Raw genomic sequence first — 26,165 nt, forward strand, 5'->3', positions numbered from 1 at the left:
TTAAACATATGTAGCAAAGAAGTTTGGGTAATTTACACAAACGTAAAATACAAAATCGACGACTGCACAATGGAGCGAATAGGCAGTTTCAAATACATCTGCAGAACACGAAGGATATTGAAAAAATAATGTAAAGTATAAATACGGGACATATATGTTTTGGCAGATACAAGGATAAGTATTTAAATTGTCTATTATACCAACTGTAATTTATGAGTGTAACATATGGGAATATTTTCAGAATAAAGAGGAATATCAGAACAATGCAATGGAACAACGAAGAATAGAATAGAATAGTGCTTTCTGACTTAAGGAAATCTGTCTAATATGGACCTTAATCTTGAACGATGAATTATGCATCAAATTTGCAGGTAGTAAAAACTTGTGCAATATCCTCGCATTAGAGGAAGCCGGTCTATTGTACATTTGAATTATCGGATAAATATCTGATAATTCTCGATGTTTTAGATTGATATTAGACAGGGTCTACAGCTGGGTGGTGGTTTAATTTTTTTTAAACATGGAATTCTCTGAGACCTATCAATGTCTTAGATTGATAGGAAAACGTATAACGTGTGGAGGTAAACAAGGAATGTTGGCCGAAAACACACAATATAGGAATGGAAAGAAATAACTTATGCAAACACTACGGAATGCTAAATGCTGTGCCTATTCATCTCTCGCATAATAAATAAATAAATGATTTTAATTAATATGTAGATAAACTTGGAAAGGTGCTACCGGATGTAAACGGCAACCTTGCAATTCCGCGACTGATGAATATCGAAGTACAACTTTCATAAAAAAGGTAAAATAATTCTCCGATAATTATCGATCTAAAACTTCGATAGTTAGGCAATCGGAGGATTTAAGGTTGGAACCATATCTAACAGACACGGATATTGTCAAATAATTGTCGAAGTATTAGAATGATACAATGGGCAACATTGTTTGATAATTATCTGATAACATTATACAAGATCCCTTCTTCATGGACTTTCGAGCATCATGATGGCCGGACTACACTACAGTTGGATTTCCAGTATTAACCCACAGGACATTCTGGTTATATCAAGGTAGTAAAAGGTCACGCACGGCTAGTCAGATTAAGTTTGACACAAGTATACTGTGTGTCGGAACATAAGGGTGTCGGAACATAGTGGTGTCGGAACATAGGGCAGTCCCCCCTTCTCAGACACCCCCCTGTTCGCGCAAGCGAGGACATTGGCCGCTTACGCGGACACAAAAGTGTCCCCCTCATATTTCAGAATGGATCGACGCCCCTGATCACGCTCCGAAACCACAAAAATCACTAATACTTGTTTCCGGCCGATCAGCTTGCACTATATATAAAACAAGGGAGGAAACAAAATATGCACACATTTTTCTAGCTGCCAAAAATCATACCTCAAAATACAAAATACCTTGTCCAAACCAGTTACGAATGCTTATAAGACATTGAACTATCGCAAAATGTTGTCCGATTACATATAAATCATATATTTTTCCAGATTTTACGCATTTATGACGAAATTTGCCATTTTCTATTTTCTGTGATACCAGCCTTGATTGTGTCAATCTGCGCATGCGTTTGCGCCCTCAAACTCAGGACTGCATTTCCTTTCTTTGCTGACAGAGTTTGAAATTCTCAACTACCGGTATGCATAATCAATCGCGCTCTCAACTATGCATAATCATTCGAGATAAGTCTGAAGTATCCTGTTTGATATTTCAACTAAATCGAAAGCCTTCCTACTTAACAAGACTATAAAAAGTAAGTGGTACAATGAACTTAACTGAGTACTGAAATCTACAAATACAACACTATCAGATATTGACAATAATGAGCTAAAATCGTCACAAATGTCACGGATATATGATATATGATAAAATAAAAAATGTATTTATAAAGCATTGGATTAACTCAATTAATGATGATAACAGACAAAACACTAATACAAAAAACAAACTGAGGACTTACAAAAAATTTAAAACAAACTTCATTTTGGAAAACTACTTAATTAAGCTAAAAAATAAAGAACTGAAAAGTACCCTAACTAAATTCAGACTGAGCAATCACAGTTTAGAAATTGAAAAAGAAGACACAACAAAATCAAAAGTAGCGACAGAATCTGCAAATTGTGTAATAAAAATGATATTGAAGATGAACATCACTTCCTCATAATATGCCCAGTATATAGTAAAGAGAGGGTCGTTTTATACAATGAAGCTGAAAAGATTATTCCTGACTTTACTAATCTCACACCTGAAAATAAATTCATAAAAATAATGTCAAATAATAGCTTAGCAATTCCTCTGGCACAATATCTGAAATACAGCTTTGCTATTAGACAGCAGCACCTACTTAGTCATTGACTTTTTTGTTTACACCTGTTCATTGGGTTTTTGTTTTTATATTCAGTTTATAGTTTTTTTATTGGTGTTTCATTTTACTTTATTATATATTTCCGTTACTAACTTCAATTTAGTCTGTTTTTGGTTGTCTTTAAACTATTAGCCATTGTAATTTGATTAATTTGTATCTGTAATTTTTGTTGTTGTAACCTTTAACCTCCTCCAGTAGGTTGTTATGAGTTAATAAATTGTTGTTGTTCAGTGCGGCATGTCGCCGGTACATAGTGTTTACACACTTTTTTTACCGTACCTTTTTTACTATTTAAAACTTAATTTTTTATAAGGCCTGCGGTGGACATCGACCATTGGGATTCGCGCTGTTCGACCAAGCAACCAATAGGAATCGTGCTCTTCGCAGAGTGACACTCATCCTGCGTAACAAGGGTCACGCGCCATCCTCCGGTAACGTCCGTGGGGCCGATGGTAGAGAATGAGTGACACTGCGATCCTGTCGCAGAGTGAAATAATCGACATTCGGCGAGTCGCACAATCGCGTCGCAGAGTTAGTTTTTAGCCCCCCATACATACATGATTTATTGGTCCTTTTTAACAAAGCTTTGAAAATCTTCCGTTGATGATGTCAAAGGTGAAAGCCGCGTAATGAACAACTTTACTGGCACAGTCTGTGTCTGGATCAGCAGTAATCCACTCTGGGACCTCGTTGACTTTTACGTTTATGGTTCACGGTGATAAAACCATCTCTGTTTTTGTCACGTGATTTCACGTTGCCATGGGCAGGTTTTCTTTCATTCAGTTCATGAGACTTGTGCGACGTAACCATACCTGCAAAAGTAACCGATGCAGTGGGGAGGAATGTTGCGGAGTAGGTTCAGCATTGCAACTCACTTTACTTGTTTTAGGACCAGATGGAGATAGTAAACAATCACTAGGCATGGGTACTGCATTTGTAGTAACAGTTGTACAGTTCATCTCCATGTGAGAATCTTTAAGTCTATTTTTAAGGTCTGGACGCAAATTCTGCACGTCTTGCAGTACTTCACAGCTTGAAGCCGATCGATACGTTCCTTGATCTTTCAGTTCCGTCATGTCTCGTCTTAGGGCTGTAATTTCCTTCACAACTGCCGAGATATCTACATGCGTTATGTCGATTGGTGGTAATTTCGATAAGTCTTTTGCAACAAAATTAGGGAGATCCTCGAAATCCGTCTCATGTAAAATGGCGCACGTGATACACTAAAACTGGGAAGTTATATAGTTGGGGAAAAAAACATTAAAGACTAATTTCACTGAAAGGGGTTTCCTAACATTTCCGTTCATCTTGTATTCTGGTAAATATTTCAATACTATTTCTGGCTTGAACGGGTTCGATTTCCGCGTCTAACAGCAAAAGAACACAACGATTCTAGTAAGTTTATAAAGTTAGTAATTTATCGTATAATCTATGTAATAATCTAACTTTGAAAGGAATGCAGTTTCGTAGCGTGAATCATGTCGGGAAGGGACAAGAAATATTAGGACACGTTTCTCAAAAAGCTTAACTGTAAAACACAAAATAATGTCATTTCTCATCGTACCATGCGACATTCGCTTCATGATTGTATATAATAAACTAATGTTCATTGTATGGGAAGGAGATTGGTTACCTTCCTCCCACTTGCCATTCGCAAGGAACGCCGGGAGTCGGCGAAGACTTTGAATGAGGGCGCTCATGTGTGAGGTCAGAGGTCAGCAAAAATGGTGTAAGATGCCGGTTGATGTCAGTTGTACTTTCACGAGTATGTGGGCGGATTTTGTTGGATTGCTTTCCTCGTTAACAACGGGTGCGTTACCAGCAGGTCTCCCTTTTTCATCGCGATTCTTCGTTAATCTCTTCCCCAGCCAGTGACAGTGCCAATGACCTTGTGACAGCATCCTGTTTGTATCTTGTGACTGTAATCTAGACTCGTAAAATGAAATGCCGATGGAGTTATTGGCCCATCATCAAATTTCTAGTACCTTTGGCGCTGACCATTGTTGTACAAGACTCGGCAGAACAGGTAAATGTTATAACTAATTCGACTTAAAATGCTTCTATTATTTGCTGCAGTTATAGCAGCTCATATTGGTTATGGTCCAGGAGCTGCGATCCATGCATAGAATATACCACAGTCCCTCAACAGGGACTGTGAATATACACATAGTTTGCCGCCCTAATACACAGACAATGAATATTCACACTGATTTTGCAGAACAGAAAAACACCTGCCTAGCAATGCATTTATTTTGAGAGTGATTTCAAACAGTAAAATTTATACTAATAACATGCCTTTGCTGACTTAATATTATTGGCAAGGTTATGTTGACAAACATTGAATGCATATTATGTCTGGCAATGCTGCTTCTCTCATATAATTTTTATATATCTAATTAGAGTAATATACTTTCCAATATATTCTTTTCATTGCAGGCCCTGAATCGTGGTATGACATCAGCAACTAACTCAACACAAGTTCTTGCTAGCTTTGGTATCGGCTATAATTTAATCAAGTTTGCTACAGGCCCGCTTATGGAAATAAAACACAGTGGTCTAGTTCAAGTACATAGTATCGCTGACAGTATTCAAGTCGTATTCTGTGTTGCTGGATTTGCCGGCTTTATTGGCGCTTTTGCAGTATTAATCAGTAAGGAGTGAGTTGGTCTTTGTTAGTACTACTAGATATATGCCTTTGCTGATCAATTTCAAACTTCACACATACATCATGCATCTTGGCATACATATGCACATCAATTCCTTTCATGATTTGAAGATGGTCAAATGGCAGTCATTTTTATGCTAAAATTCATCAAAATCAAGCAATTCAGTTCAAAATGGCTGAATGGTAGCCATTTTAGTGCTATATATTTATGGCCTTCTGAAACTTGATTTCAGTCATGCATGGATATATTTCATTCAATATTGGTATGTCCAATGAACATAGTGGGTCCTAGATGTAAGTCCTTTTTTCCCAGATTTGATTCAATGATTGCCTTTTTTTTTTAACAAATGATGTTTCTGGAGCCTTATTGCGAACATTGGTGGACTGATTATGTTAGAACTTTACATATGCATTCATTTCAAAATCTGATTCTAGATTGCTTATCATCATTGTTGTGTTAGAAATGCATTATAAATAACATGGGCAGAATACAGGAAGAAATCGCACAAATAAACTGGCTCCACTTTGTATTGTGTCTGTTAAATGAATATAAATAATTATTTGGCATTAATGTTGTCAGTCACTAAAAACTGGATGGGGACTAGTCATTGACAATGAATAGTTCTGTTTGTATATTGGTCACATTTTTTAAAACGATATTAAACTTCAATTGGTTTCTCTTACATAACAATGTGTACAATTTCTGCAGATTTCACCAAGCTGGGTTACTATGTAGTTGATCAACTCTACAGTGTGGATGTTGTTGTGTCATCGATGACAAAACAGTGTATATTCTACCTTGGCTTATACCCACTAATAGATGGCACTGTGAGTATAATACTAATTCGGTAATCTTTCTATTATTTGAACCTTGACCATAAAAATATTTGTTATTGTTGAATCATTATAATTTTAATTCTTATCAATAATGACAAACTTCATGGTAAATTGACAGCTGTGGCCAGGCTTCTTCAGCAGGAATCTATTCATGGATGGATGACCAAGAAAATCTTATCCGTTTTTTTTTTTTTCAACAAGAACCCATTAACAAATCATCTGCACTTGCATTCTAATCATATTGGGTAACCATGGAGACTTGCAGCAGGGGATGTGTTAACTTGTTCAGTGTAACAGCAAAACTGTGTTTGTTGTACTGATTGTATCTACAAAAGCCACTAGTACATATAGAATGAGTCTGACCAAGTATTTTTCTCTTTCATTATGGGAATGCACCATTATATGATATGTGCTATTTCCCTTCACTACAAATGTTATTACCATTCCTCCAAAATCTAAGATTATGTCAGTATTCAAAACCATGATTCAGAGAGTTGGAGAGAGGCATGTAGTACCTGTTCCCTGATTGATGCGGTTAAATTTTTTTCATGTGCTGTGCTCAAAGGGCTCTATTGTAACAATATGTCTCATCTTATTCATCACATGTCTGACTTCAAAGGTAGAAATATTGTGTCATTACTTCTACACCAAACCAGTGGTTCAGGGTTCCTCTTTACATCTAGCCTTGTTTCGTGGTAAGAATCAAACAATTAAGCTTGTTGAAAGTGGAAGAAAAAAATAAGCAAAAATTGTCTCATTGGTTCTAAATGTTGAATAAACTGAAATAAATGCTGTTCATTGGTGTATTAAACTAAAGTATTACTACTTTTTGAATCATCTTTATTGTATTGTATTGTCTTTGGATAACTGACAGTTTTTGTTCAGCATAGAAAGAACATTTTCTCCAAACAGTTTCTTTTTACTGGTTTCTTTCCTATCGACAATGTTTGTTTACAAGGAAAGTACCGGTACTCTGTTGTAAATGAAATGAAGTTAATATGTCATACCTATACTGTATTTATAATCACGTATGGTTTGATTTCTAGTCTTGGATCTACAGTGGTATCCTATTACAATATAAATACAGTGTTATAGTCGGTGGTGCATCGCTTGCAGATATATTCATGCAGGTTAGTTTGTATGCATGTTTTTTTTATATATCTCTGTAGTGAAATGCTTAAAACAGCAGTTATCTCTCACAATGCACTTTCAGTATATCATATTTGCATTGTATGTTAATTCATCAAAATGCCTTTTTTGACAATAAAAACACCTCGTCACAAGCAAGCGTATGTTCTACTAAGAGCAAATACAGTATACAATGTTTGGTATAACTCTGAACTAATTTTCATCACTTTTGAAGAAAAACTGTTGGTATTTCACAAAAAAATAATTCAGTGGAAATTCTAAATAATTCTTACCATACGTACCTTATTACTGCATGTTAATTTAATATACACAACTTCGGTGCTGGTTTATTGCCATTATATTATTTATACCAATATCATTTTAAATGTAATTATATTATATTGGAATAACTTTAAATTATCAAAAACCATGTACAAATGTGATAAGCTCTGAAATACTATTTGCAACCTTGAAATTAGCCAGGGTAACCCACCCACTGCAGACAGCAATAACTATTTTTAATCATTTGCATAATTTGGATTTTTGCCAATTTAATTGAAAGCTGGAATTAAGCCTACTCTTTGCTGCATATATTCATGTTTGGGGCCTTCTTCTAAACTGTGGTATCTTTGATATAGGCTATATTTTACCATGGCTTCCATATTTAAAAATATTCTACCAATCAGTATGCTCATTTGTCTATGGTCATTTTGATTAGCATATTCAAGAAATTGACTTATACTGATATACTGATTAATTGGTCTGACATTTGTTGTAAGCTAACAATTGTGTGTATATTATCTCTAAACATTGTTGTGTTTTTCTTGTCACAGATTGGTGTTATTGCAGCATTATTACAAATTCCAAAGGCCAGTCTAGAGTCAATAATTGTACCAATTATAGCCTTATACGTAGGATGTATAGTCAGATTTACAATTGTTATGACTGGCTACTTTGTATGTGTACACAGAAAAATGAAAGCACTGCCATTGGGTGATCCAAAGGTAATATGACCTTTTTAGCTCCGCTGTTGACTTTGTCGAGCGGAGCTTATCATATGAGTGATTGTCTGTCGTCCGTGTCAATGATTTACTTTTTGGACTTCTTCTTGAAAACTACAAGCCTGAATGCTTTGATACTTGGTGTATATGTACCTTGGGTGGACCTCTCTTAGGTTTTTTCATATCATGATGATATCTTCAATTTTCTAATTTTGGTGAATATTTTTGTCATTTTTGGTAAAAAGTGATATTTTAGACTTCTTGTTAAAAACCGCAAGTCCAATTGTTTTGTTATTACATATATAGGTACTACATGTGGACCTCTCTCAGATTTGTTCATTTTGTAATGATATCTACAATTCTCTAATTTTGGTGAATATTTTTGTAATTTTTGGTAAAAACTGATAATTTTGACTTCTTGTTAAAAATCGCAAGTCCAATTGCTTTGATATTACATATATAGGTACTACATGTGGACCTCTCTCAGATTTGTTCATTTTGTAATGATATCTACAATTCTCCAATTTTGATGAATATTTTTGTCATTTTGGTGAAAAGTGATATTTTTGACTTCTTGTTGAAAATCGCAAGTCCAATTGTTTGTATATTACATATATAGGTACTACATGTGGACCTCTTTCAGATTTTTTAATTTCGTGGTGATATCTTCACTTATCTAATTTTGATGATTGTTTTTGTCATTTTTGGTGAAGTGATATTTTTGAATTCTTGTTGAAAACAGTAAATCCGATTGCTGTGATACTATACATATTGTTCATTTTCTAATGATATCTTCTGTTCGTTAATTACAATGTGCATTGCTTACAGCGGAGCTATCTCAGCCGACAGGCTGCTTGTTTATTTATAGCTTGCTGGTATATATAACAAACAAAACATACTAAAATAAAATAAATCAACAATTAATTTCTGTAAACTGATAAATTGTTGATAATTTGAAGGTTAACCTAGTAAATTTTTATGAAAATTAATTGCTACAACACTGTATGCTTATTCTGACTTTGATTCTCATGAAATTATAGAAATTATCACAAAAATGAACCCGATCACTCCGTGAGTAATAATGTCATCCATGCTACGTATTTATATACAAGGTCTTCTTGGTTGGTGAAACAGTTCACTCAAAATGACATTCCATTTTGTGTGTCACATGAAAGTGATGCTGTGACAGCTTAGTGAAGATGATCATCAATAACTATAATTTTAGCAATTATTACCGGGGTAGGTTTATATACCAAGTACTAGTTTAAAGTTATTTGGTCTCAAATGTATGTTTATTTTTAATTTATAAATTAATAGTTTCAGCAGTATTCTACACCATTAAAATGCCTAATCAGTTACTTGATTTCACATGATTACTTGATTTCACATGATTACTTGATTTCACATGATTACTTGATTTCACATGATTACTTGATTTCACATGATTACTTGATTTCACATGATTATTATGTAAATATTATTATAAATTGTAAAAATTTTAAAACCCGGTCAAAACATTTAATCCAGTCAATTTTTCTATGAATTCTATTGTTACAGAATCACTAATTCTGATATGATTTTATGTATTACATAGATCCAGTGATTATCATTTTTTTCTTCACTTTTATGCACTGGCGAATAATAAGGTTTTACTTCTTGTCATTAGATACATTGACAAATGATATGGTGGCATGTTTTTTTGTTGTTGATAAATGTTGATACATGTATATATGATATGTGTTGAATATTTATTATTTTATTATAATGCTTTCTTAATACATGCAATGACGGTTGGATCTTCTGAAACAGAAAATGAGCATTTCTCCAATCACACACAAACAAAATATGTGAGGCACAGGTTTCAAACTTGCGCATGCAATGGATAATAGCAAAACCTATGTTGTTCTTGGGCCTCACCTGTAGTAACAAATATTGTTGAAAAATAGTGATAGCACCACCACAGTTCTGATTGTATAATAATTTTGTTTGCCAGGATCGTTTGACTGCTTTAAAAGTGATATGGTTCTGGTGGCCTTTGGGATTAGTTCAGGCGATACAACGCATCAGTCGACCAATTGTTAATGTATTTGTGGCTAGAGATTTAAAAGGAACTGACCAGGCAACCATTGTAAGTTTTCTTCTTGTCATGGTATTGCATTGTAACAAATTTATATTGTTGATATCTTGGCCATTGAATTATGTTCTATTGTGCAATCTGACACATTAAAAAAGACATAGTGGGATTAAGGTAATACTCCCATTAAGATTCAAAATAAAGTACTACTGTTTATGTAACCTGATTTTGAAAACACAATGTATAAAACTTGCTAGTACAATGCGTATGTCCATACTTTGTAGTGTGGACAAGTCTTTGTTTCAAAATTCATCCATCTAGAAACATAATTAATATTTTCTTTGGATTTTGTACTTGACTTGACATGAAATATTTGAATGTGACCTTCCACATTGAACATTCAAATTGACAGTGAAATTGTAACATGTTGCATGTACATCAGAGAAAATTTTCTAGTATATCTTCAAACAAACTTATTGAAATCAGTAACTCTTACCTCAGACTAGTAATACATTTTTATTAGTCTGAGCTCTTACTAAGTGAAAGGTGCAAATCATTAAATGTTTTTCCTGTTGATATCATTTTTTTTCCATTCATTCCAACTATCGACTTTCAGCAGGTAAGGTATTAGAGGCTACCTTACTACAGAATAGAATAGAGTAGTGCTTTATTGACACCGTAAAGAAAATATTTCTTTTTTGGTTATGTACATCAATGAAGTTAAAAAAAATTGAAAATTGGAAACATAGTAATGTATTAAGTAAAAAATATATAATAAAAATAGCAACATTAGACTATACTACTAGTATTTTGATTGTGATATTAGTCCTTACTACATGTATGCACAAGATTGGCTTGTGGTATATTGTAAAATACTTCATTTTAGCTGGAACTAAATTTCGCTGAAAAGACTTTTTGGGTGTTTTGTATGGAATTTATTTTAACTGATTTTTGACGAGTTAATGTAAAATATAGGACAAAAAGATATATTTGCTAGATATTATTTTTACTGAATCATCCCTTCAGCAAAAATAATGAAAATTTTACAGCATTTTAGCACCATGACTTACCGGTAATAATACACCACTTATTGTATTTTACAGGCCTTGGCAGTTTTAACAGTCACTTACCCTGTTGGGAGAGTGCCATGGGGATGGCTGAATGAACTGAAAGCAATAGCACCTGCTTTTAGCAAGGTAGTCTCAAGTTTTGAAATCCCTATGAATATACTTATCTGATTATGTTATTGCGTAGTTATCATATGTGTGAATGTTTGGAACTTGTAAACTCCAGTGTCTAATCCTTGGTGAATGAACCATGTACATTACCAGTCAGTGACGTCATTTATTTAACATTATTGCAAACTAGTATGTACATGTCTTACAGGCACTAGGTTGCAATCTTACAATGACAACATTGTCTATACAGTTAAATCTATGTATTTTGAATGCCAAATGTACTCAAAAAAACATGAAATTTACAGACATTTCATCTTTAGGAGGAGGTTGATTATTAATTTTAAATAAGATATGACAAGAATTTCTTAGTTAAAGAACATTTGTGAACAGATATTTGAAGATTGCAAAATAATCATTATGGGTAGGTATTCACTAACACAGGTTGACTGTATGTTGTTTTATTAAAATGGTTATGTACATTTAATAGCAGCAGCAGTGAACAACACCCTTATTTTCACTTTTAATATACTCAACCAAAACATAAACATGTCATTTTTTATCTACTTTTTGTTTTGTTTCTAGGAGGCATTAATGGTTGATGGACCAAGTAATCGTGTCACGCCAAAACGCATACGAATACATAATATTGGTGCTTTGTCATTCTCAGTATTGGTAAGTGTGATAATCTTAACACAAAGTTGAATATCTATAATCGTAGAGACAATACTTCTTTTATCATCCAAAGTTTGCAGTAAATAAATTGTAGTTTGAATTCATGGAGGAACATGTTAAGGGGACACAATTCTTAGTTTTTCATATTTTGTCTGTAGTAAAAATGTACGTTATGTGACATCATGCAACGTATAGCATGTAAATTACCTGAAATATAAATTGTTTCAACCAAAGTTAATTAACTAGTTTCCAAGCCTAGTTAACATAAGCATAACATGTACATGCATCCTACCATACTTGTACATTAATTCTACTGCAAAGGTAATCTGAATAACATGTAGCTTAGGTACAGTTACAGCTTCCAGGCCTGTTTTCAATCTTCTGATAGCCATCATTTTTTTGGTAAACATTGTTGGGATAATAGTTTTCAAAAGCTAATTCAGTATTAAATGAATATAATTTCACACTGACCACAGACAGGTCATTTTAAGAATAATGTAAAAAATTACTTGGTTTAATATTATTTTGTTTGAAAGATAATAGAAGCTGACTTTGGTATTCAAAGGCTAAATCTGAATAAATGAATGTTAATTTAATCTATATTTATATATTATAATTTTAACATCTACTATATCTTTATTGCAGATTATGTTAATAATTTTTTGGATTCCTGGAATTATAGTAACATTCTTGATATCAGTCATTGGAGTAGAAGATTGGATGGCTGATCTCTGCATTTGGCCGTTACGTATATTTACATTTTTTGCGTTCCCAGGTATGTATCAATGTTTTCTGTCATCTACCTATCTAGTACTATGATGTATCTTGGAGTCTCCTGTTACTATCCAAATGTGTTAATTAATGCGCCAGGTATGTGATACATGCATGCCAACTAAAGTACCAATCTGAGGCCACTATATTTTGGTACTTAATGTCTGTCCAATGAATCCACTAATAACTCATATACATTCATACTATCAAATGTTTGATATACCTGGTGTGTGTTTATTTGACAGTTGCAACAAGAGCTCATCTTACATCGTGGTTACTGGTTTACAAAGAAACTAGAATTGTTGCTCCAAGTGCATTGGTCAGATTGATTTGCTTAATTGTTGCACTCTTAGTGTTGCCATTGTGTGGGTATGTACATATACATGCTTTGTTCCCCAAACAATCCCATTAGACCATATTTGGCAGCTTTTATAGGTGTCATGTGATATTCTCATCTCAGTCTTCATCAAAGCAGCCATCTTGTTTGCTATTTTTATTGCTACTCGGTACATGAAGTTGTGTAATAATCTAAAATAGTCTTTCAAAAAAAAATATCAACTCTGACTTACTGAGAAACAGATTGATGGTCTTTGATACCAATTGACCTGGATGCAAATGTCACAAAGATTTTGTTGAAGCATTTATTTGCTTAGTGATCCAATTCAAAATGTCGGAATAGCAGCCATTTTAATGTTAAAACTCACCAAAATAAAGCATGTTTGCAAATCTGGAACCGGATCTCAGTTGTGAATGGACAAACTTGGTACATACATTGGACATTATAGGACCTTGATCAGATTCATAATGAACTGGCAGCCATTTTGTTTTTAATTTCTGTTCAAGAGCCATATCAGTGATATGCTTTGATCAATAACATTAAGATTTTATACCGGTATGCACTGTGCATTATGTGGTATGTATATTTATTTGACAATCCAGTTCAACTCGAGATGTCCTAATGGTGGTCAATTCAATTCAACATTCATGGAAATCAAGCATTCTGCCATTATAGAATGAGATTGTTCAAACTCGGTGCAAACATAAGACATTATGAGAACTTCATGCACATCATTTTGCATTTCAGAGCAGATTCAAAATGCTTTATTTTTTTGTTTTTAACAATTAATGACTTTTCCTGGCCAATCTTGTATTAACTTTAAACATCATGTCGCACATATGCACATTTATTCTTTTAGTGATACGATTCAAGATGGCCGAAGGAAGCCATTTTAATGTTAAAAATTGACTGAAAACAAGCATTTCTGCAATTCTGGATCTAAATCTCAGTCTAGCATGAACAAATTTTGTTAAACTTGGTGTGAACATTAGATGTTCTAGGCCTTTGATGCATGTCTGTTTGTTAGATCGGATTCAAAATGGTTAACTGTGTACTTCAATTACTTGTTCATTATAAATTGCTTTGTAATATTCCTTTCAATTTCAAACCATCAGTGTACATGGAGCGTCTCATGGTATTGGTGCCTTACTGGCTAGTTTCTGTGGAGAAGCTATCACTGTGGCTTGTGGGTCAGCATGCTATCATTTCCGATTGGTAATTATAATGTTATTTAATATCTGTCACATGGTTCTCTTCATACTGGTAGATATTATAGCATCTGTATAAATAGGTTTTATGTTATGTAGGGTGTTCTATATTAAATAAATTCTGTGTTTCTGCTCAGACCCCTAAAAGAACAGATGGGAAGTGCAATGTACTCTGATCTGTGTCTGTTTTTTTTATTTCATTTCGACCACATAGAGGTGGGATACTGGCTAACTAATAAGCATATACATTGGTCAGTGACATGGTGCAGTTTGTTTGTTTATTAACACTTTTTATTACTTGCAATGTGGGTTAGTCACCTTTTGATATCAAGTTAGCAAGAATATTTCCAATAGTATGTAATTTAGGCACCAGGCAAAAATGACGGACCTTCGATTGGTTCTAAATATGCATTACAAAGAGTTGTCAATTTTACATTCAAAATAAAGTTGGCATTAATAATATGCATTTGTTTATTTGTGTTGAGTTTATTAGAACATTAAAAATGAAGATAAATGAATTGATTAATAGCAAACAGTCACTGAAATGTAAATTATTCATGCTATTTCACAGGCAAATATTTTACTTGTTTACTATGACTTTTCACCGTCACCTTCTGTAACCTTTCATCGTCACATTCTGTAACCTTTCACTGCCACCTTCTGTAACCTTTCACCACCACCTTCTGTAACCTTTCACCGTCACCTTCTGTAACCTTTCACCACCACCTTCTGTAACCTTTCATCGTCACCTTCTGTAACCTTTCACTACCACCTTCCATAACCTTTCACTACCGTAGTACCACCTTCCGTAACCTTTCACCACCACCTTCTGTAACCTTTCATCGTCACCTTCTGTAACCTTTCATCGTCACCTTCTGTAACCTTTCACTGTCACCTTCTGTAACCTTTCACTGTCACCTTCTGTAACCTTTCACTGTCACCTTCTGTAACCTTTCACTGTCACCTTCTGTAACCTTTCACTGTCACCTTCTGTAACCTTCTGTAACCTTTCACTGTCACCTTCTGTAACCTTTCACTGTCACCTTCTGTAACCTTTCACTGTCACCTTCTGTAACCTTTCACTGTCACCTTCTGTAACCTTTCACTGTCACCTTCTGTAACCTTTCACTGTCACCTTCTGTAACCTTTCACTGTCACCTTCTGTAACCTTTCACTGTCGCCTTCTGTAACCTTTCACTGTCACCTTCTGTAACCTTTCACTGTCACCTTCTGTAACCTTTCACTGTCACCTTCCACTGTCACCTTCTGTAACCTTTCACTGTCACCTTCCACTGTCACCTTCTGTAACCTTTCACTGTCACCTTCTGTAACCTTTCACTGTCACCTTCTGTAACCTTTCACTGTCACCTTCTGTAACCTTTCACTGTCACCTTCTGTAACCTTTCACTGTCACCTTCTGTAACCTTTCACTGTCACCTTCTGTAACCTTTCACCGTCACCTTCTGTAACCTTTCACTGTCACCTTCTGTAACCTTTCACCGTCACCTTCTGTAACCTTTCACCGTCACCTTCTGTAACCTTTCACCGTCACCTTCTGTAACCTTTCACCGTCACCTTCTGTAACCTTTCACCGTCACCTTCTGTAACCTTTCACCGTCACCTTCTGTAACCTTTCACCGTCACCTTCTGTAACCTTTCACCGTCACCTTCTGTAACCTTTCACCGTCACCTTCTGTAACCTTTCACTACCACCTTCTGTAACCTTTCACTACCACCTTCTGTAACCTTTCACTACCACCTTCTGTAACCTTTCACTACCACCTTCTGTAACCTTTCACCACCACCTTCTGTAACCTTTCACCACCACCTTCTGTAACCTTTCACCACCACCTTCTGTAACCTTTCACCACCACCTTCTGTAACCTTTCACCACCACCTTCTGTAACCTTTCACTACCACCTTTCATTACCACCTTCCATAACCTTTCACTGTCACCTTCTGTAACCTTTCACCACCACCTTCTGAAACCTTTCATCGTCACCTTCTGTAACCTTTCACCACCATCTTCTGTAACCTTTCGTCACCTTCTGTAACCTTTCATTGTCACCTTCTTTAACCTTTCACTACCACCTTCTGTAACCTTTCACCACCACCTTCTGTAACCTTTCATCGTCACCTTCTGTAACCTTTCACCGTCACCTTCCATAACCTGTCACTACCACCTTCTGTAACCTTTCACCACCACCTTCTGTAACCTTTCACCACCACCTTCTGTAACCTTTCACCACCACCTTCTGTAACCTTTCACCACCACCACCTTCTGTAACCTTTCACCACCACCTTCTGTAACCTTTCACCACCACCACCTTCTGTAACCTTTCACCACCACCTTCTGTAACCTTTCACCACCACCTTCTGTAATCTTTCACCACCACCTTCTGTAACCTTTCATCGTCACCTTCTGTAACCTTTCATCGTCACCTTCTGTAACCTTTCATCGTCACCTTCTGTAACCTTTCATTGTCACCTTCTTTAACCTTTCTCTACCACCTTCTGTAACCTTTCACCACCACCTTCTGTAACCTTTCACCACCACCTTCTGTAACCTTTCACCGTCACCTTCTGTAACCTTTCACCATCACCTTCTGTAACCTTTCACCACCATCTTCTGTAACCTTTCGTCACCTTCTTGTAACCTTTCATTGTCACCTTCTTTAACCTTTCACTACCACCTTCTGTAACCTTTCACCACCACCTTCTGTAACCTTTCATCGTCACCTTCTGTAACCTTTCACCGTCACCTTCTGTAACCTTTCACCGTCACCTTCCATAACCTGTCACCACCACCTTCTGTAACCTTTCACCACCACCTTCTGTAACCTTTCACCACCACCTTCTGTAACCTTTCACCACCACCTTCTGTAACCTTTCACCACCACCTTCTGTAACCTTTCACCACCACCTTCTGTAACCTTTCACCACCACCTTCTGTAACCTTTCACCACCACCTTCTGTAACCTTTCACCACCACCTTCTGTAACCTTTCACCACCACCTTCTGTAATCTTTCATCGTCGCCTTCTGTAACCTTTCATCGTCACCTTCTGTAACCTTTCATCGTCACCTTCTGTAACCTTTCATTGTCACCTTCTTTAACCTTTCTCTACCACCTTCTGTAACCTTTCACCACCACCTTCTGTAACCTTTCACCACCACCTTCTGTAACCTTTCATCGTCACCTTCTGTAACCTTTCACCGTCACCTTCTGTAACCTTTCACCGTCACCTTCCATAACCTGTCACTACCACCTTCCGTAACCTGTCACTACCACCTTCTGTAACCTTTCACTACCACCTTCTGTAACCTTTCACCACCACCTTCTGTAACCTTTCACCACCACCACCTTCTGTAACTTTTCACTACCACCTTCTGTAACCTTTCACCACCACCTTCTGTAACCTTTCACCACCACCTTCTGTAACCTTTCACCACCACCTTCTGTAACCTTTCACTACCACCTTCTGTAACCTTTCACCACCACCTTCTGTAACCTTTCACCACCACCTTCTGTAACCTTTAATCGTCACATTCTGTAACCTTTCATCGTCACCTTCTGTAACCTTTCACTACCACCTTCTGTAACCTTTCACTACCACCTTCTGCAACCTTTCACTACCACCTTCCGTAACCTTTCACTACCACCTTCCGTAACCTTTCATAACCACCTTTCGTAACCTTTCACTACCACCTTCCATAACCTTTCACTGTCACCTTCTGTAACCTTCTGTAACCTTTCACCACCCTTTTGTTACCTTTCACTACCACCTTTCATTACCACCTTCCATAAACTTTCACCGTCACCTTCTGTAACCTTTCACCGTCACCTTCTGTAACCTTTCACCGTCACCTTCTGTAACCTTTCACCGTCACCTTCTGTAACCTTTCACCGTCACCTTCTGTAACCTTTCACCGTCACCTTCTGTAACCTTTCACCGTCACCTTCTGTAACCTTTCACCGTCACCTTCTGTAACCTTTCACCGTCATCTTCTGTAACCTTTCACCGTCACCTTCTGTAACCTTTCACCGTCACCTTCTGTAACCTTTCACCGTCACCTTCTGTAACCTTTCACCGTCACCTTCTGTAACCTTTCACTACCACCTTCTGTAACCTTTCACTACCACCTTCTGTAACCTTTCACTACCACCTTCCATAACCTTTCACTACCACCTTCCATAACCTTTCACAACCACCTTCCATAACCTTTCACTGTCACCTTCTGTAACCTTTCACTACCACCTTTCATTACCACCTTCCATAACCTTTCACTGTCACCTTCTGTAACCTTTCACCACCACCACCTTCTGTAACCTTTCACCATCACCTTCTGTAACCTTTCACCACCATCTTCTGTAACCTTTCATCGTCACCTTCTGTAAACTTTCACCACTATCTTCTGTAACCTTTCGTCACCTTCTGTAACCTTTCATTGTCACCTTCTTTACCCTATCACTACCACCTTCTGTAACCTTTCACCACCACTTTCTGTAACCTTTCACCACCACCTTCTGTAACCTTTCACCGTCACCTTCTGTAACCTTTCACCGTCACCTTCCATAACATGTCACTACCACCTTCTGTAACCTTTCACCACCACCTTCTGTAACCTTTCACCACCACCTTCTGTAACCTTTCACCACCACCTTCTGTAACCTTTCACCACCGCCTTCTGTAACCTTTCATTGTCACCTTCTTTAACCTTTCACCACCACCTTCTGTAACCTTTCATCGTCACCTTCTGTAACCTTTCATCGTCACCTTCTGTAACCTTTCACTACCACCTTCTGTAACCTTTCACCACCACCTTCTGTAACCTTTCACCACCACCTTCTGTAACCTTTCACCACCACCTTCTGTAACCTTTCACCACCTCCTTCTGTATCCTTTCACCACCACCTTCTGTAACCTTTCACCACCACCTTCTGTAACCTTTCACAACCACCTTCTGTAACCTTTCACAACCACCTTCTGTAATCTTTCACAACCAGCTTCTCTAACCTTTCACTACCACCTTCCATAACCTTTCACAACCACCTTTCGTAATCTTTCACTACCACCTTCTGTAACCTTTCACCACCAGCTTCTGTAACCTTTCACTACCACCTTCCATAACCTTTCACAACCACCTTCCATAACCTTTCACTGTCACCTTCTGTAACCTTTCACCACCACCTTCTGTAACCTTTCACTTCCACCTTTCATTACCACCTTCCATAACCTTTCACTGTCACCTTCTGTAACCTTTCACCACCACCTTCTGTAACCTTTCACCACCACCTTCTGTAACCTTTCACCACCACCTTCTGTAACCTTTCACCACCACCTTCTGTAACCTTTCACCACCACCTTCTGTAACATTTCACCACCACCTTCCATAACCTTTCACTACCACCTTCCATAACCTTTCACTACCACCTTCCATAACCTTTCACTACCACCTTCCATAACCTTTCACTGTCACCTTCCGTAACCTTTCACTGTCACCTTCTGTAACTTCACCACCCCTTCTGTAACCTTTCACCACCACTTCTGTAACCTTTCACCACCACCTTCCATAACCTTTCACTACCACCTTCTGTAACCTTTCACTACCACCTTCCATAACCTTTCACTACCACCTTCTGTAACCTTTCACTACCACCTTCTGTACCTGTTCACTGTCACCTTCTGTACCTGTTCACTGTCACCTTCTGTACCTGTTCACTGTCACCTTCTGTAACCTTTCACCACCACCTTCTCTAATCTTTCACCACCACCTTCTGTAATCTTTCACCACCACCTTCCATAACCTTTCAATGTCACCTTCTGTAACCTTTCACCACCACCTTCTGTAACCTTTCATTACCACCTTCCATAACCTTTCACTGTCACCTTCTGTAACCTTTCACCACCACCTTCTGTAACCTTTCACTACCACCTTCCATAACCTTTCAGTACCACCTTCCGTAACCTTTCAGTACCACCTTCTGTAACCTTTCAGTACCACCTTCTGTAACTTTTCACCACCACCTTCTGTAACCTTTCACCACCACCTTCTGTAACCTTTCACCACCACCTTCTGTAACCTTTCACCACCACCTTCTGTAACCTTTCACCACCACCTTCTGTACCTGTTCACTGTCACCTTCTGTACCTGTTCACTGTCACCTTCTGTACCTGTTCACTGTCACCTTCTGTACCTGTTCACTGTCACCTTCTGTACCTGTTCACTGTCACCTTCTGTACCTGTTCACTGTCACCTTCTGTAACCTTTCACAACCACCTTCTGTAACCTTTCACAACCACCGTCCGTAACCTTTCACAACCACCGTCCGTAACCTTTCAAAACCACCTTCCGTAACCTTTCACAACCACCTTCCGTAACCTTTCACAACCACCTTCCGTAACCTTTCACAACCACCTTCCGTAACCTTTCACAACCACCTTCCATAACCTTTCAATGTCACCTTCTGTAACCTTTCACCACCACCTTCTGTAACCTTTCACCACCACCTTCTGTAACCTTTCACTACCACCTTCTGTAACCTTTCACTACCACCTTCCGTAACTTTTCACAGTCACCTTCTGTAACCTTTCACCACCACCTTCTGTAACCTTTCACCACCACCTTCTGTAACCTTTCACCACCACCTTCTGTAACCTTTCACCACCACCTTCTGTAACCTTTCACTACCACCTTCTGTAACCTTTCACCACCACCTTCCATAACCTTTCACCACCTTCCATAACCTTTCACCACCTTCCATAACCTTTCACCACCACCTTCTGTAACCTTTCACCACCACCTTCTGTAACCTTTCACCACCACCTTCCGTAACCTTTCACCACCACCTTCCATAACCTTTCACTACCACCTTCCATAACCTTTCACTACCACCTTCCATAACCTTTCACTACCACCTTCCATAACCTTTCACTGTCACCTTCCGTAACCTTTCACTGTCACCTTCTGTAACTTCACCACCCCTTCTGTAACCTTTCACCACCACTTCTGTAACCTTTCACCACCACCTTCCATAACCTTTCACTACCACCTTCTGTAACCTTTCACTACCACCTTCCATAACCTTTCACTACCACCTTCTGTAACCTTTCACTACCACCTTCTGTACCTGTTCACTGTCACCTTCTGTACCTGTTCACTGTCACCTTCTGTACCTGTTCACTGTCACCTTCTGTAACCTTTCACCACCACCTTCTCTAATCTTTCACCACCACCTTCTGTAATCTTTCACCACCACCTTCCATAACCTTTCAATGTCACCTTCTGTAACCTTTCACCACCACCTTCTGTAACCTTTCATTACCACCTTCCATAACCTTTCAGTACCACCTTCCGTAACCTTTCAGTACCACCTTCTGTAACCTTTCAGTACCACCTTCTGTAACTTTTCACCACCACCTTCTGTAACCTTTCACCACCACCTTCTGTAACCTTTCACCACCACCTTCTGTAACCTTTCACCACCACCTTCTGTAACCTTTCACCACCACCTTCTGTAACCTTTCACCACCACCTTCTGTACCTGTTCACTGTCACCTTCTGTACCTGTTCACTGTCACCTTCTGTACCTGTTCACTGTCACCTTCTGTACCTGTTCACTGTCACCTTCTGTACCTGTTCACTGTCACCTTCTGTACCTGTTCACTGTCACCTTCTGTAACCTTTCACAACCACCTTCTGTAACCTTTCACAACCACCGTCCGTAACCTTTCACAACCACCGTCCGTAACCTTTCAAAACCACCTTCCGTAACCTTTCACAACCACCTTCCGTAACCTTTCACAACCACCTTCCGTAACCTTTCACAACCACCTTCCGTAACCTTTCACAACCACCTTCCATAACCTTTCAATGTCACCTTCTGTAACCTTTCACCACCACCTTCTGTAACCTTTCACCACCACCTTCTGTAACCTTTCACTACCACCTTCTGTAACCTTTCACTACCACCTTCCGTAACCTTTCACTACCACCTTCCGTAACCTTTCACCACCAGCTTCTGTAACCTTTCACTACCACCTTCTGTAACCTTTCACTACCACCTTCTGTAACCTTTCATTACCACCTTCCATAACCTTTCACTGTCACCTTCTGTAACCTTTCACAACCACCTTCCGTAACCTTTCACTACCACCTTCCGTAACCTTTCACCACCAGCTTCTGTAACCTTTCACTACCACCTTCTGTAACCTTTCACTACCACCTTCCATAACCTTTCACAACCACCTTCCATAACCTTTCACAACCACCTTCCATAACCTTTCACAACCACCTTCCATAACCTTTCACAACCACCTTCCATAACCTTTCACCACCACCTTCTGTAACCTTTCACTACCACCTTCTGTAACCTTTCATTACCACCTTCCATAACCTTTCACTGTCACCTTCTGTAACCTTTCACCACCACCTTCTGTAACTTTTCACCACCACCTTCTGTAACCTTTCACCACCTCCTTCTGTACCTGTTCACTGTCACCTTCTGTACCTGTTCACTGTCACCTTCTGTACCTGTTCACTGTCACCTTCTGTACCTGTTCACTGTCACCTTCTGTACCTGTTCACTGTCACCTTCTGTAACCTTTCACCACCACCACCTTCCATAACCTTTCAGTACCACCTTTCGTAACCTTTCACCACCACCTTCTGTAACCTTTCACTACCACCGTCTGTAACCTTTCACTGTCACCTTCTGTAACCTTTCACCACCACCTTCTGTAACTTTTCACCACCACCTTCTGTAACTTTTCACCACCACCTTCTGTAACTTTTCACCGTCGCCTTCTGTAACCTTTCATCGTCACCTTCTGTAACCTTTCATCGTCACCTTCTGTAACCTTTCATCGTCACCTTCTGTAACCTTTCACCGTCACCTTCTGTAACCTTTCACTACCACCTTCTGTAACCTTTCACTACCACCTTCTGTAACCTTTCACCGTCACCTTCTGTAATCATTCACTACCACCTTCTGTAACCTTTCACTACCACCTTCTGTAACCTTTCACCACCACCTTCTGTAACCTTTCACCACCACCTTCTGTAACCTTTCACCACCACCTTCTGTAACCTTTCACCACCACCTTCTGTAACCTTTCACCACCACCTTCTGTAACCTTTCACTACCACCTTCCGTAACCTTTCACCACCACCTTTTACTACCACCTTCTGTAATCTTTCACCATCATCTTCTCTAACCTTTCATCGTCACCTTCTGTAACCTTTCACTACCACCTTCTTTAACCTTTCACCACCACCTTCTGTAACATTTCACCACCACCTTCTGTAACCTTTCACCACCACCTTCTGTAACATTTCACTGTCACCTTCTGTAACCTTTCACCATCACCTTCTGTAACCTTTCACCGTCACCTTCTGTAACCTTTCACCGTCACCTTCTGTAACCTTTCACCGTCACCTTCTGTAACCTTTCACCGTCACCTTCTGTAACCTTTCACCACCACCTTCTGTAACCTTTCACCACCACCTTCTGTAACCTTTCACCACCACCTTCTGTAACCTTTCGTCACCACCTTCTGTAACCTTTCGTCACCACCTTCTGTAACCTTTCGTCACCTTCTGTAACCTTTCACTACCACTTTCTGTAACCTTTCACTACCACTTTCTGTAACCTTTCACTGTCACTTTCTGTAACCTTTCACTGTCACTTTCTGTAACCTTTCATCGTCACCTTCTGTAACCTTTCATCGTCACCTTCTGTAACCTTTCATCGTCACCTTCTGTAACCTTTCATCGTCACCTTCTGTAACCTTTCATCGTCACCTTCTGTAACCTTTCATCGTCACCTTCTGTAACCTTTCATCGTCACCTTATGTAACCTTTCACCACCACCTTCTGTAATCTTTCACCACCACCTTCCGTAACCTTCCAAATACCTCTTCTGCAATCAACATTCACTTGCACAGATATAAATATTGGGTTATACATTTATATTTAAGGTTAAACTTAATGTTTCATTCTTTATCTTGTGTAGAGAAAAAAGAAAAAATATGAAGAAACAAGAGCTTCAGAAGTTGAAGATCTGACTTCCAATAATGTTCACCTTCATAATAAAGTGGCTACTGAATATGAAACAACTTTATAATTAAAACACTATATGCACATCATAAGAAAAGTACATCACACAATTTAGAGGCTGAATATAAGTTATTTTTATTTCATGCTTTAAACATTCTGTTCTCAAATTACTTAATAACAATTATTGGATTATATTCTATCAGACTTGTAATCTGTATACCTAGTTTGAATACCAAAATAGATCAACCTCAACCCTGGATGAGTGTGCCACAGACTCCATGGGAAAGCCATATCCACTGGCTAAGGTTCAATAACTCACAGATTCAACTCTGGTGGAACCTTGGTTAAAGTTTGCAGGGACTTGTGTTTGACATGGCCTAGTTGATGCTGGGATACAGCCTTTCATTGCCCTAGTGGCAATATGTTAGGAAGATAGTCACACAGTCACAAACATGGAATTTGGTACACGAGGCAAACTTCACTATACGCCAACACTACATTGTATATGACAAATAGAGAAGAAAACACTATTGGAAATTGTTGATTGACACAAAAAAAACATTTTTAAATCTTGTGAAAGCTTTTCACTGGCATTCAGGGATTTTGTATTTCACTAAATTATGTCAACAAGTAGAAAGGAATGTATAAGAATTTAAATTTATCACAATAATAATCGAGCAAAATAAGATTACATTGACCTTTGTTATGGTAACTGAACTGCATTCATACCGTGCTGTAATCAGTATCAGTAAATTCAAAACCTAAATATTATAAATGTATTTATAATACATGCATGCTACCAAATTTTATTTAAAACAAAACTTTGATACTGCAAGTTCTAGGAAAAAAGTGTGTTGTATTTTTTTACACCTTGAATACTATGTATTTAATATAAATATATATTTATATATTTAGGGACGACGTCAAAAGATCGATGTCTGATAAAAAACTTATTTCCTTTAGTTTGGGGGTGTGGGTTTTTTTCCTCAAAAAGTTTCCATCCTACAAAAAAAAAAATCTTGGAGTATCTGTAGTTCGTTTTTTTTCTATCCAATCATGGACAGAAATAACCGAAAAAGGAAAAAAACAAATAAACAGGAAAATTGTTTGGTTCGAGTGTAAATCTGTACGTCAAATGAGGTGCATTTGTAAAATCTTTTTACACCCTCCCGACAACCAACTATGCAATACTACTGTCCGATTATCAATTTGTATTTAATGGTGAATGTAGTCTGACGCCGTGACCAATATTTATCTATTAAGTTTCAGTGGGGGATTAGGGGGGTTTGGAAAAAAAATAAAGGAATTAAGTTTTTTATCCGACATCGATCTTTTGACGTCGTCCCTTATTGTAACTCGTAGATATATTGGAGAAGCTATATGATGAGAAAATGTCAGTTCTAATTATTGTTTTCTTTCTGTGATAAAAGAAACAGTTGATTATTTGTATATGAATACTTGAAAGTCATTTTAACTACTGTGACACTGTTAGATAGTGCAATAACATGTGTTACTATGATTGTGATACATAAATCATTTTCTGTGTCAATTTTTGACCAGAATGTTTCCTAAATTTGTACTTTTTTGCTAATGTGAATAAAATGATACTGATCAGGTTGTAAGTTTTGACACCTGGCACAATAACACAAATTGATAATTAGAAATTGTTGTGAAGTCATAGCTTTACATTTTGATACTATTGGCAAGTGAATTCATTTCAACAAAAGCCCCCAATTTGACCTAAATTTGTTTAATTCTGATGGTGGGGGTTTATATCAACATAATGGATCCTCATAGCATCATATTGATTTCAGAAATTGGTCTTAATGTGTGATAATGTGTGTGGTGAA

General features: G+C 37.7%; 1 protein-coding gene across 1 annotated transcript; it reads left to right on the top strand.

Moving 5' to 3' along the window:
- Positions 1-4,092: 4,092 nt before the first annotated feature.
- On the top strand, positions 4,093-24,382 carry LOC102808964 (progressive ankylosis protein homolog). The gene is made up of 12 exons (XM_085498388.1): positions 4,093-4,412; positions 4,823-5,036; positions 5,761-5,879; positions 6,935-7,018; positions 7,850-8,020; positions 10,011-10,145; positions 11,195-11,287; positions 11,852-11,941; positions 12,587-12,716; positions 12,958-13,081; positions 14,165-14,312; positions 24,272-24,382. The coding sequence occupies exons 1-12, from the start codon at positions 4,326-4,328 to the stop codon at positions 24,380-24,382; spliced, it is 1,506 nt and encodes a 501-aa protein (XP_085354514.1). The 5' UTR covers positions 4,093-4,325.
- Positions 24,383-26,165: the final 1,783 nt, after the last annotated feature.

This window comes from Saccoglossus kowalevskii, chromosome 4 (genome assembly GCF_978046115.1).
Source record: "Saccoglossus kowalevskii chromosome 4, keSacKowa6.1, whole genome shotgun sequence".
NCBI classification, from domain to species: domain Eukaryota; kingdom Metazoa; phylum Hemichordata; class Enteropneusta; family Harrimaniidae; genus Saccoglossus; species Saccoglossus kowalevskii.